The sequence below is a fragment of the Bison bison genome, unplaced genomic scaffold, assembly GCF_000754665.1.
Source record: "Bison bison bison isolate TAMUID 2011002044 unplaced genomic scaffold, Bison_UMD1.0 scf7180017864484, whole genome shotgun sequence".
In the NCBI taxonomy this organism is placed as follows: Eukaryota; Metazoa; Chordata; class Mammalia; order Artiodactyla; family Bovidae; genus Bison; species Bison bison.
The window spans coordinates 6,805,956-6,820,201 of record NW_011495044.1 but is presented as its reverse complement, the minus strand read 5'-3'; the positions used below and the strand labels follow the sequence as shown (position 1 = coordinate 6,820,201).

The 14,246-nt window shown below is 47.1% G+C and overlaps 1 protein-coding gene across 1 annotated transcript in view; it reads right to left on the bottom strand.

Moving 5' to 3' along the window:
- The window catches only part of LOC105005001 (ephrin type-A receptor 10-like), a 19,623-nt gene extending 5,675 nt beyond the window's left edge, over nt 1–13,948 (bottom strand). Inside the window, exons 1-3 of the mRNA XM_010862823.1 lie at nt 13,906–13,948; nt 5,542–5,675; nt 2,994–3,165 (exon numbers count right to left, since the gene is read on the bottom strand). Of these exons, the coding sequence (XP_010861125.1) occupies nt 2,994–3,165; nt 5,542–5,675; nt 13,906–13,948 (349 nt within the window). The remainder of the gene's footprint in view (nt 1–2,993; nt 3,166–5,541; nt 5,676–13,905) is intronic.
- Between the last annotated feature and the right edge of the window lie 298 nt (nt 13,949–14,246).

The following is a 14,246-nucleotide window of genomic DNA, read 5'->3' as shown; positions in this document are numbered from 1 at the left end:
TGGATGCACTTGCTGGGTCTGGAAAACAACAGGCCATCCCATGTGGCTGGAAAGCAGGCTGCATGGAGGCAGAGACGCAAGATATGAAGAGCTAAAGCTGGAAGGCAGGAGGATGAAGGGAGCTGGGGGAGGTGACAGACCCAGAAGCACCTTGAATGCTAGGCCAGGAGGACGAGCTTTATCTTGAGGGTAACAGGGAGCCCAGAGCAGTGGACAGAGTTCCTTCCCACCAGGAGAGGAATGAGGGAATCTGCTAGGGCAGGAGTGGGGAGAGAGAGGGGGTGCTTGGAAGAGATAAAGGCTTGGGATAACTGTCGGGAATGGGGAAGATGCTACGCGCCCTGATGAATAAACTGGGATTAGAAAAAGACACTTCAGCAGGCAGCCTTGATGAGGGATGATGGAGGAGAGCCAGTCCTGGGGACAATGGGATGGGTGCAAAATAATGTCTGGGGAATGGGGACCAGCAGGGCTGGAGAGCGCGTCAACCAGGAGAGTCCGTGGAAGCTGGGGAGAGACGATCATGGGGCCAGGAGAGGCTGGGAGCCCGACAGATGTGGTCAGATCCCAAGAGCCGCTATTAGGATGTCACACAGCAAGTGAGGAAGAGCGACAGCAGAGAAAGGGAGGGTCAGAGGTCAACAAGGTCAGGGTCAAGAGAACAGATTTCAGAGCCCTCATTTCCAGAGATGGGGAATAGGGTCCTGGGCCTGGCTGGTGGCGGAAAATAGAACTGTCGCCAAGGACTGTTTGAAATGAGCTGTCCTGGTGGACAGGGAAATGGAGGATGCAGAGAAAATCGGTGTGGCCAGTGGCCTCTGAGATAGCCCTGCAGGATTCTCCGCTTCCTGGTGTTCCTTCCCCCATGAGCATGGGCCGAACACAGTCATTCGCTTCTAATGAACAGAATACAGCACAAGTGATGGGATGTCACCACCATGATTAGGTTACAAGAGATCGGCTTCCGTCTTGCGCGCCCTCTTGCTCCCTCTCTCACAGTCTCTAGGAGAATCTAGTTGCTGGGTTATGAGCAGCCCTTGGAGAAGCCTAGGAGTCTTGTGCCTGCCTCCAGCAAGCAGCCAGCAAGAGTCCAACTAGGGAAGCACTCACTCCCTCCCTCCCCTCCTCTCCATCTCCGCCCAGTTAAGCCTGGAGATGATCACAGCCCCAGAGGACAGCTGGACTGCAGTGAGGGCTAAGCCGTGCGCATACTCCTGACCCACAGAAACCATGAGGTAATGAGTGGTATTGTGTTTGGCTGCTGAATGGTTAGCTAGTACAGTAGTGCAGCATGGTCCTCCTCGTGAACTTGACTTGGGGTCACAGCTCACTGGAAAAAGCGCTCTGCGCTTGGGGAACCACTCTCTGTAGCCAGGGCCACAACAGAGGAGGCCAGGAGCTGAGTGGCACATCTACCGACTGTGCGCGCTCAGTAGCTCATTTGTATCTGACTCTCTGCGGCCCCATGGACTGTAGCCCACCAACCTCCTCTGTCCAAGGGATTTCCCGGGCAAGAATACTGGAGTGGGTTGCCGTTTCCTTCTCCAGGGGATCTTCCAGACCCAGGGATCCACCAACTGAGAAGCACCAGACTAACAGAAGTCATCAGTCCTCTTCAGCTACCGGCCCCCAGCGCCCACCCTCCACCACATCCACTCCAGCCCAACCCACCAGCCTTTGTTCTGCCGCCTCTCACTCTCCAAGATGCCTTCCCTGCCCACCTCCCCATGGAGAACTCCAACGTTCCCCAGCCTTCAAGACCCAGCTCTAATCTCCTCTCACCAGCACCTGGCTGGGGTCTGGCGGAGACAGGCATTCGAGCAAGAAGTGCTGACTCCTTCCCAGAAGGCAAACTCCCTCAACACCTTATCTCCACCTCCCCCTGGGCTCAGAACTCTTTCTATCCTGGATTCGACTCGTGTAGCAGGTTGGAAAGAATTATTATCTTGACAGCTGGTGCCAGGATGCCTCTTAGGCAAACTGCCTTTTGTCCAGGAAAAATACTTTCATGAGCTGCTCGGGGTAGATAGGGGTGAGGTCCTGAGGGCTGGGTTAGCGGCAGGAGACTAAAAGAAAGCACTAAATGCTCTGTGCACATCCGGAAGGGGTCCTGGGGGTTTGGGGGAGGGGGAGGAGGAACCAGGGCAGGGAAGCCAGGGCAGGAGGGGTAGTACCACACCATGGCCGAGAGCTGGAACTGTTTTAGGATCAGGAATATCTGATGTTCAGTTCTTGTTTTGCTTTGTTTTGATAACAACTTTATTGAGAAATTATTCTCACACCATAAAATTCACCCATTGAAAGTATGCAGTTCTCCTGGTGTTTTGTTGGTTTGTTTGCTTTTGGCCACACCACGCAGCTTGTGGGATCTTAGTTCTCTGACCCGGGACTGAACCCAGGCCCCAGCAGTGAAAGCTCGGAGTTGTAACCACTTCTGGTGTTTTTGCTTGGTTTATTGCTGCAGGTGACACTCCCTTGGTGTGCCCCAACCCTCAGCGAAGGCTGGATGTGGGGATGATGGACCTCAGGGCCTGGAAGTCCAGAGGGTAAGCTGGGCCGACCCCTTGACTTCACACGCTAAGGCGTAGTGGGAAGAGGGATGGTGCCCACGTTTGAGTCTGTGTCACGACAGAGAGAAAGCAGCAGGATGGGAACAATAAGTCAGTGGTCAAGGACAAGAAGCGACCAGGAGAAGAAAAGTCCTCCCAAGAAAAGAGAGGGATCTTGGAGAGGGCAGGGGATGTTTCCTCGAGACATGGGAGGGAGACACCAGCTGAGACCTGGGCTCCAGCTGTTCATGGATCCCTCTCCTGTGAGTTCTTCCAGGACAGGTACTCAATCTAAGCCACTAGTTACTGGATTCCAGTCTCATTCATTTGTTAGGTTGTAACCGAACTGTTCTGCAGGTTCCCTTAATTGCACAGGTAACCCCTCAATTTGCCTCCATGCTCCAGCCCCAGGCTGGGTCTTCTCTCCTCTTGCGTGTCACTTACCCTCCCCTGGGGTCAGCACTTCAATGCTGGGGTTGAAGCTCTGGGTCTCCCAGGAGGGCCCTGGGGAAGCTGCCCGGATCTGAAAGACGTAGCGGGTAGCCGGCTTCAGGTTGGTGACAGTGACCGCAGGCGCCCCTGTCTTCACCGTCGAGTAAGTCTGCTCACTCTGACCCTGGGGAGGGACGGAGATACATGAGCCCAGACCCAGGACTGGCCCCATGCTCCTGGGAGAATGTGGAGGGAAGGGGTAGGGAGGTGGCAGAGGTACCCTGAGGGGAGGAGCCCGGGCTGCTTGAATAACTCCACTCATCTTGGAGGAATCTCACATCTTTCTTCCAGAAGGTCCCCAGGCCCTTTCTCCACCACAAGTTTCCACCTATACTCGGTGGCACCTTAACTGAGAACAACCCCACCTCCGAGTAACAGAAACTTTAGAGAAGATGCTGCCTTATGGGGATGCTAGGATGAAAGGCATCGATGCCTGGCCGTCTAGAGGAGGAACTGCACCTGACCCCTCAGAGGAAAGAAGGAGGAAATGAGCCCTGACACCTGCCCGGCCCTTGTTGGCTTTTCCTTCCCCTTGTCACCGGACTTTCACAATGTCCTACAAGGTGTGGGTTCACAGATAAGGAATTCAGATCAGAGGGGCTGAGAGGCTCACCCACAGCCCCCCACCAAGGGCCCATTCACTGCCCGCTGCTGGGCTAGACCCTATAGGAGCAGACTTCCTACACATTCCTATCTGCTTGTATAGGTGATGCTCCCAGCAGGGAAGGGGCGGGGTGACATCTTCCCAATTCCTTTAGGTCCTGTGCTCTGTGCACTATGTCATCCTGCCCCCAACACATCTGATCACGGTGCATGCTGGACATGCTGCCATCATTTCATCTCTGCACACACCCCCTGATTAGAGCCCCTGCCACACTCACAGCCCCCAAAGGTGCATCTCCCCTGTATCTGTGGCCCCACTTCTACGGGCCCGGTATTCAGGAATCAGAGCAGACTCTGACCCAAGCTGGGCCAATCAGAATCCCACTTTTGGGCATTTGAACATACCATGGAAAGACAGTGAGGTCCTGGCTGCAGAATTTATAAGCAGGCTTGGGGAGGGGAGGGGAAAAGGGGCTGCCAGCCTGGGCGGCTGCAAGGTGCCCTTCCTGCAGAGGAGGCGGGGTTGGTATGGAGAGAACTCAGAGATGAGGGGCTGGTGATTCCTGCCACACTTCTGGTCATCAGGCTCCATGAGACACTCCTGAAGGCTTTCAAACACAGCCCCTTTTGTACTGGCTCATCGTTTCAAGGGTTTTGGTTCCCCACAAAGTCACACTCCCTATGGGCCAGGGAGCAACCACCCAGCTCAGCACTGGGACTGTATCTATGCTCTGATCCCTGAGTGTCAGTTCAGTGAGCCCTTTCTAAGCAACTGCTGCCTGCCTGGCTCCTTCCCAGCAACCTTCGCTGTGGTCTCCTTGACGTCAGGGACCCCCAGAACCCAGTCCCAGCCGCTTTTCTCACTCATGCCCCCCTCCCTTGGCCATCCCCTCAGGTCCTTTGGCTTCAGCTACCATCTCTGGGTTGAAAGCCCCCAACTTCCTCTCTCTCTCTCTCAGCTCTCCAGATTTCTCTTTTCAAAATCTGTTATCTGATTCAGCAAAGAACTCCCTGGAGTCACTGAGGAGGGAGTGAAGTCCTAACACATGTAATGCTAAGTTGAAAGCAAAGTTTTGCTTTAAAGAATACAATTGTCACCAAAGTGAGAACAGTTTAACTGTAGATTACCTATCAAATTCAGACAATAAACTTAGGCAGAAAGAGATAGTGGATCTGGACCTAACTCCACTTGTTAAACCACCCTTGAGCTGCAACCATAGGCTGACCACAGATACAAGAAGTCAGCCAAAATCAAGAAAAAGTATCCTAGGAGAATCAACTGGCCCTACAGAGTTTACAATAAGGAACATTGTATACTTTCTATTATTATTTGTAAACGATTGGTTACACAGTCTCCACGTGAGTAAAATTAAAATTTGAGTGTGTACATTCATTACTGTGAGAGCTGACTGTTAAACATTTATCAGTACATCATTTATCAGCATATTATTTATGCTGAGCCCTGGCACACCACCAGACCTGGCAACATGTTCCCACAGTGGTACTTTTCCATAAAATTTGAAACAATATGTTTCTGCGTTCTTTTTCTTAAAAAGTTGCAAACTATGCACAGAATCCAGCCACAGAAAGTCTGCATCAGCCCCCAGGGGAAGCTTTTCGTCAACTGTGAACAGTAGGCAGTAGTGGCGAAAATAGACACGATGACGGGTTACCGAAAGGAGACCCGAGCAAAGAGGGAGAGCTGTGTGTCCACGGTGAGGAGGGGCCAGGAAGAAACTCCGGCTGGGTAGGCCGCTCAGGGGGCCAGTGGAGATGTTTAGAAACAAAGCAAGGACTTATGCTGGGAGGGGCTTGTAAAGAAAAGGAAGCCGGCAAGAGAGGGGGACAGTCCGCAGCTGGTAATGCAACCCGAGGTCCCTCCCAGACCCAGACTCACCTTCTCGAAGTATCTGATCTCATACTCTGTGCCGTTGGCCCCTGGGGCTCCCGCGGGGATGGGCTCCCGCCACGACAGAGACACGCTCTGGGGCTCCACTCGGTCCCTGCGGATCTCATCCTCCTCCCAGGGCGCTGAAAGTTGAGTAATGCGAGGTTCTCTGGGGCAGGGGCAGGGGGCTGGAAAGGCGGGGCGCGCGGGGAGCCAAATGGGGCAGGGCCCAAGGGGCTGTGGGTGGGGCAAGAGGCTCCTGAGGGGCGGGGCCTGAGGGATAGCATCGTCATGAGGCTAGAGGAAAGCTCTGACACCACAGCTCTTGGCTTCCTTGGTTCTGAGCGGGAAAGAAGCAGGCCACGTGCTGCTTGCCCACCCCCTACACTCCAGCTTCCCTTCAGGTGGCTGGTTCTAATTCCCCCAGGCTATTTCTACATGCGCTATGTATGGCTCGGAGATATTAGACAGCACAGCAGGCAGGAAGACAAGCTACTTAACTATTCTAATAGTCTGGTCAAGAGGTAATATACTCAAATAAACTAGGAATAGAAGGAAATCAGTTCAGTTCAGTTCAGTCGCTCAGTCGTGTCCGACTCTTTGCGACCCCATGAATCGCAGCACGCCAGGCCTCCCTGTCCATCACCAACTCCCGGAGTTCACCCAAACGCACCATCGAGTTGGTGATGCCATTCAGCCATCTCATCTTCTGTCGTCCCCTTCTCCTCCTGCCCCCCAATCCCTCCCAGCATCAGAGTCTTTTCCAATGAGTCAACTCTTCGCATGAGGTGGCCAAAGTACTGGAGTTTCAGCTTTAGCATCAGTCCTTCCAATGAACACCCAGGACTGATCTCCTTCAGAATGGACTGGTTGGATCTCCTTGCAGTCCAAGGGACTCTCAAACGTCTTCTCCAACACCACAGTTCAAAAGCATCAATTCTTTGGCGCTCAGCTTTCTTCACAGTCCAACTCTCACATCCATACATGACCATAGGAAAAACCATAGCCTTGACTAGATGGACCTTTGTTGGCAAAGTAATGTCTCTGCTTTTGAATATGCTATCTAGGTTGGTCATAACTTTCCTTCCAAGAAGTAAGCATCTTTTAAATTCATGGCTGCAATCACCATCTGCAGTGATTTTGTAGCTCCAAAAAATAAAGTCTGACACTGTTTCCACTGTTTCCCCATCTATTACCTCAACAAAATAAAGGCCATAATTGAAAAGCTCCAGCTAACATCATACTTAATGGTGAAAAGCTGAGAGCTTTCCTTTGAAGATTAGGAATCTTGCCACTTCTATTCAGCACAGTCCTGGAAGTCCTAGACAGTGCAATTAGGCAAGAAAAAGAAATAAAAGGCTTCCAGATTGGAATGGAGGAAGTAAAATGATCTCTGTCCACAGATGACATAATCTTATATGTAGAAAACACTAAAGGTTCCACAGAAAATACTATTGCCAAAATTGCAGGATACAAAATCAAATCACAGAAACTCATTCGCATTTCCACCCACTAACAATGAACAATATGAAGTGAAAAATCAAGAAAGCAATCCCACTTACTTAAGTTTATTACAATATAAAAAAGCTTCTTTAACAAATGGTGGTAGGAAAATTGAATATCCACATGAAAAAAATTAAGTTGGGCCCTTAGTTTACACTACATACAAAATGAACTCAAAATGAATTACAGACATAAACGTAAGACCTGAAACTTCTAAAAGAAAATATAGAGGAAAAACTTCCTGATACTGAATTTGGCAGATTTCTTGAATATGACACAAAAAGCAAAAAGCATAGACAGCAAATGTAACAACAACAAATGGCACTACAAACTTAAAAACATCAGGACAATAAAGGAAACAATCAACAGAGTGAAAAGGCAACCTATGGAATGGGGGAAAATATTTACTAGCCACATATCTGATAAGGGGTTAATGTCCAGAATATAAAAAGAACTCCTTCAATTCAGCAATAACACCACCAAACCCCACAAATAACCCAATTTAAAAATGGGCAGGGACTTCCCTGGTCATCCAGCATTGAGAATCTACCTGCCAGTGCAACGGACACGGGTTCGATCCCTGCTCCCGGGAAGACTTCACGTGCCGTGAGGCCCGCGCACCACAACTAGTGAGCCTGTGCTCTCTCTAGAGCCCGGGCTCCACAAGAGAAGCCACCACGCTGAGAAGCCTGCACACTGCGGCAGAGAGTAGTCCCTGCGCTCCCCACCTAGAGAAAGCCCGGGAACAGCAGCAAAGATCCAACAGAGTCAAAACTAATAAATAAATACAATTTTTTTTAAATGGGCAGAGGAATTGAATAGACATTTCTCCAAAGATGTGCAAATGGCCAATAAGCACATAAAAAGATGTTCAATATCACTAATCATGAGGGGAATGGAAGTCAAAACTATGAGATATCACCTCGTACCTGTTAGGATCAAAAATAAACAAAAGGCAGAAATAACAAGTGTTAGTGAGACTGTGGAGAGACTGGAACCCTGTGCACTGTTGGCGGGAATGTAAATTAGTGCAAACACTATGGAAAACATATGGAGGTTCTTATAAAAATATAAAAATAGGATCCAACTAGAGATAATCATATTAAGTAAGTCATAAAGAGAAAGACAAATGCCATATGCTAGCGCTTACATGCGGAGTCTAAAATATGACACAAGTAAACCCATCCATGAAACAGAACCTCAGATACGGAAGTCAGGCTGGTGGTTGCCAAGGTGGGAGGGAGCCTGGAGAGGGGCAGAGTGGGAGGTTGGGGTAGCAGATGTAAGCTTCTATACAGAGAAGGGACGAACAACTAAGTCCTACTGTACAGCACAGGGGACTATGGTCAGTATCCTATGATAAACCATAATGGAAATGAGCATTTTTAAAATGTATATAACTGCATCACTTTGCTGTATAGCAGAAACTAATGCAACGTTGTGAATCAACTATACTTCAACAAAAATATTAATGAAAAACAAAATAAAGATAGAACTACCGTGTGAGCTAGCAATCCCTCTTCTGAGTATGTAGCCTGAGGAAATGAAATCACAATTTTGTACAGACTACTGCACTCTCCTGTTCATTGCAGCGTTATTGACAATAGCCAAGATACAGAAACAATCTAAGTGTCTGCTGACAGACGAATAGATAAAGACAAAATCATATACATATATATTTAATGATATGTTATTCAGCCATTTTTAAAAAAAAGAAATCCTTCCATTAGCAAAAGCACAGATGAACCCTGAGGGCATTATGCTAAGCAAAATAAAACAGAGAGACAAATATTGCCTGATGTCACTTATACGTAGAATCTAGAAAAGCCAAACTCAGAGAACAGAGAATAGATTGGATTTTTGCCAAGAGATAGGACATGGGGGAAACGGGAAGATGCTAGTCAAAGATCCAGACTTCCAATTATAAGAAGAATAAAATCAGGGGATCTAGTGTATATCATGGAAAAGGCAATGGCACCCCACTCCATTACTCTTGCCTGGAATATCCCATGGACAGAGGAGCCTGGTAGTCTGCAGTCCATGGGGTCGCTAAGAGTCGGACACGACTGAGCGACTTCACTTTCACTTTTCACTTTCATGCATTGGAGAAGGAAATGGCAACCCACTCCAGTGTTCTTGCCTGGAAAATCCCAGGGACGGGGGAGCCTCATGGGCTGCCATCTATGGGGTCGCACAGAGTCGGACACAACTGAAGCGACTTAGCAGCAGCAGCAGCAGTGTATATCATGGTGTACTTGAAAGCTGCTAAGACAGATCATCAGTGTTTGCACCATGCACAAAATGTAATTATGTGAGAGGATGGATGTGTTAACTAACCTTCCCATGGCAAGCATTTCATAATATACACGTGCACCAAATCATATTTAGAATTACACACAGAATTTAGAATTACATATGTCAATGTATGTAATATGTCATACATGTCAATGATGTCTCAAAAAGGTAGAAAGGAAAAAAAAAAGAAAATGTGATATAGACATACAACGGAATACTACTCAGCTTAAGGAAAGGAAATCCTGTCGTATGCTACAACATGGATCAACTTTGAGGACATTATGCTGAGTGAAATAAGCCAGTCACAAAGAGACAAATACTGCATGATTCCACTTCTACGTAAGCTATCTAAAGTAACTGAACTCTTAGAAGGTAGAATGTGGTTGCCATGGTCTGGGAGGAGGAGAGAAGAGGAGTTGTTGCTCAAGAAGTATAGAGTTTGCATTTTTTTTAATAGTTTGCATTTTGCAAGATGAAAAAGTCTATAGGGGTCTGTTGTATGATGACATGCATACAGTTAATGCTACTGTACTGTACACTAAAAACGGTTAATTTGGTAAATTTCCTGTTATACGTTTTTTACCATAATAAAAAAAAATAGTGATGCTCAGGTCACACAACCCAAAGCAATTAAATCAGTTTCTGTGGGGTGGGATTCAGGCATTACTATCTTTTTAAAAAGCTTCTCAGTGATTCCAGTGTGTGTTGAACAGAGGGTTTCCCAACCGAAGATGCTAGGAAAGCGGATGGGTAAGTGGGTGGCATCACTGACTCAATGGACGTGAGTCTGGGTGAACTCTGGGAGTTGGTGATGGACAGGGAGGCCTGGCGGGCTGCGATTCATGGGGTCGCAAAGAGTCGGACACGACTGAGCGACTGATCTGATCTAATCTGATCTGAAGTGGTTCCAAGGGCTTCTCTGATGGCTCAGCTGGTAAAGAACCCACCTGCAATACAGGAGACACATGAGACGCGGGTTCAATTCCTGGGCCGGGAAGATTCCCTGACAGAGGGCATGACAACCCACTCCAGCATTCTTGCCTGGAGAATCCCATGGACAGAGGAGCCTGGCGGGCTACAGTCCATGGGGGTCGCAAAGAGTCAGACACGAGCGACTAACCCCACAAGTGGTTCCAAGGCTCACAAAAGGTATCAAGGAGGGAGATGGAGATCTGAGAGCCATTCGAAGGTGATTTGATGAAACTGCCCAGGGCAATGCAGAAAGGGAGAGAAGCCACAGCTATTAGGAAACAAGCCCAAGAAATGACCACACTTAAGAGGCAGGCAAAGAAAGAAGAGCTTGGGAAGGAGGAGCCAAAGAGAGGAGAAGAAAAACCAGGAACAAATAAGGCTATAGAAGCCCAGGAAAAAGAACTTTTAGGAAGGTTCCCGCTTGACTCTTCCTGTTATTAGCTACTGGTCCACAAGCAAGAGCCTCAATCCCCTTACACGTAGATGGGAAACAATAATGACCTCTTCATACTTGCTTTGAGAATTTTATGAATTAATAACATATAAAGAGCATAGCACAATACTTGACATAGAACAAGCACTCAATACCACATTTACCGGCAAAAGGAGATGCTGGTTGGCAGTGTCATATGCAGAGCAAAGACGGGTAACAAAACAATTCAAAGTGCCACTGGGTTTAACAATGTGGAGGCTTCTAGTGTCTTCAGGGCATTCAGAGAAAGCAGACAGCAGGAAGTAGCCACAGGACTGGAATAGGTCAGTTTTCATTCCAATCCCAAAAAGGGCAATGCCAAAGAATGTTCAAACATTCTTTGAATGTACAATTGCACTCATTTCATATGCTAGCAAGGTTATGCTCAAAATCCTTCAGGCTAGGCTTCAGCAGTATGTGAACTGAGAACTTTCAGATGTACAGGCTGGGTTTAGAAAAGGCAGAGGAACCAAAGATCAGATTGCCAACATTTGCTGGATCATGTAGAAAGCAAGGGAATTCCAGAAAAACATCTACTTCTGCTTCATTGACTATGCTAAAGCTTTTGACTGTGAGAATCACAAGAAACTGGAAAACTCTTAAAGAGATGGGAATACCAGACCATCTTACCTGTCTTCTGAGAAACCTGTATTTGTGTCAAGAAGCAACAGTTAGAACCAGACATGGAACAGAATGGTTCAAAATTGGGAAAGGAGTACATCAAGGCTGTATATTGTCATCCTGCTTATTTAACTTCTATGCAGAGTACATTGTTCAAAATGCTGGGCTGGATGAATCACAAGCTAGGATCAAAATTGACAGAAGAAATATCAACAGCCTCAGATATGCAGATGTTACCACTCTAATGGCAGAAAGTGAAGAGGAGCTAAAGAGCCTCTTGATGAGAGTGAAAGAGGAGAGTGAAAAAGCTGGCTTAAAACTCAACATTCAAAAAACTAAGATCATGGCATCCAGTCCCCTAACTTCATGGCAAATAGAAGGAAAAAGTGGAAGCAGTGACAGATTTTATTTTCTTGGGCTCCAGAATCACTGTGGACAGTAACTGCAGCTATGAAATTAAAAGATACTTGCTTCTTGGAAAGAAAGCTATGACAGACAAAGACAGTGTATTAAAAAGCAGAGACATCACTTTGCTGACAAAGGTCCATATAGTGACAGCTATAGTTTTCCCAGTAGTCATGTACAGATGTGAGAGTTGGACCGTAAAGAAGGTTGAGTGCCAAAGAATTGATGCTTTCAAATTGTGCTGGAGAAGACCTGTGAGAGTCCCTTGGACTGCAAGGAGATCAAATCAGTCAATCTTAAAGGAAACCAACCCTGAATATTCACTGTAAGGACTGATACTGAACCTGAATCTCCAGAACTTTGACCACCTGATGCAAAAAGCAAACTCATTGCATCCTGATGCTGGGAAAGACTGAAGGCAAACGGAGAAGGGGTGGTAGAGGACGAGATGGTTAGATAGCACCACCTTGTCCAATTTAACAGACACGAATTTGAGCAAACTTTGGGAGATAGTGAAGGACTGAGGAGCCTGGTGTGCTGCAGTCCATGAGATCACAAAGAGTTGGACACAACTTAGTGACTGAACAACAACAAAACAGCAGGTAGCAAGGAGTCAAGGAAATGGAGACAAGGGCGTAAGGAGCTGTATTTGAAAAGTATATAAACAGGGCTTCCAGTTTCAAATGATCACCATCTAACAGCTCCCATTAATTGCTCTCTCTTCCAAATTCTAAATAAAACCCAAATATATGGAAAACACAGAAATGTCACCATAAACGAGTCTTGACAGCTAACTGCCAGAATCGGGGATGGGGAGTAGAGTGGCATATTTCCACCTATGATAAAGCCAGTGGGACTGGACTGAAAAATACAATTGTAGTGAACCCCCAGGCTATGCTGCCCACAGAGTGACATTGCCTCCCATCCTAAAAATAACTTGAAAGATCCTTTATCCTTCCTCCCACTGTCTGACCCTTTAAAAAACAAGAAAAGCAAGGTCTTTGTGACTGGACAATGAGCGCACAGCCGTCACTTCACTGTGTAGTTGCTTCCCCTATCCCCTGAGAGGGCCTCTCAGCCCAGATACACTTGGAGATGGCAGCTCCCAGAAAAGATGCAGGCACAAAGGGAAGAGGGGCGATGAGACATCCTAGGAAGGGGTGCAACCTCTTGTAGATACAGATGGAGGGCAGAGATAGGAAAGAGCCAGGAATGACATTTTTTAAAACTACATCTTCTGACTGTTATCAGATGGCCAGGATATAGAGATAGGAGAAGGTTCCATTTCAGCCCCGCAGAGTGATGTTAGATGAAAGCCTGATAAACCCTGAGGACGAAGCTAAAAACAGAGCCCCAGCACCTGCTCTCCCAACGTACATTTGTTATGTGGTTCAACCAGCACCCGAGTGGGGCCAAGACTCCAGCAGACACTGGCTCTTCAACAGCCATGCCCCACTTTCCTGCTGACCAAGCCCAGTTTTGGATTCAGGGTCTACTGTCTGATGACTCAGGTTGATTCTGATTGTCCCAAAGCATTCATGTGCACTCATTCCCCTTGCCAATAATTGGATCAGGGTTGGATTCACAATCTAATTCTGGCCAAGAAAAGGAGAAACCACCTAAGAGGAAGAGGGATTCTGGGAAAGGTTACTTTAAAAAAAAAAGTGTTTATTGAATTTGTTACAATTTTGCTTCTGTTCTTTTATGTTTTGGTTTTTTGGTTGCAAGGCATGTGGGATCTTAACTCCCCAACCCAGGATGGAACCCGTACCCCCTTGCACTGGAAGGCAAAGTCTCAACCACTGCACCACCAGGGAAGCGCCTGCGAAAGGCTTCCTGCTCTTAAAAAGACACCAACAAGGACGAAACAGTTATTTCTCGGCCCTGGATGGCAGGGTGTGATGTCTGGAGTGGCTGTATCCATCTTGCCACCATAAGGGAGCCAGCCTAGGTTATAAGGACAGAAGACTGCAGAGAAAGAAAGAACCTGGGTCCTTGAGAGCAGTGTTCAGTTGCTGAATTAACCAAGCTCTAATTTTACTCTTCTTAGGTTAGCTAAGGAGTCATTTCAGTCAAAGGTCATTTGCACTGAATTGCACCGTTACTTGTGGCTGAAAGCTTCACAGACCAATCCAAAGGACAATTCATGTGTCGTGGTCTTGGTTTGGTTTTTGGGTTTTTTTTGGGCAAATATCAGCTATTTCCTTGTTCCAGAATAAGTAAAGAGAAAAAAAACTAAGAAAATGGGCATATGAAAAAAATATTTCTAATTAGCGAAAAAAAGAAAAGTATTATTCTGAAAACTCAGGAGGAACAGATCTTGAAGGGTGATTAATATGACAGTTAGAAGAACAAGGAAGGAGACTGTTTGGCATCTTTAAGAAGATGAAAGAAAACATAGCCTCTTGAAATAGAAGCAGAAGGCAATGAAGGGAAAACAGATGGA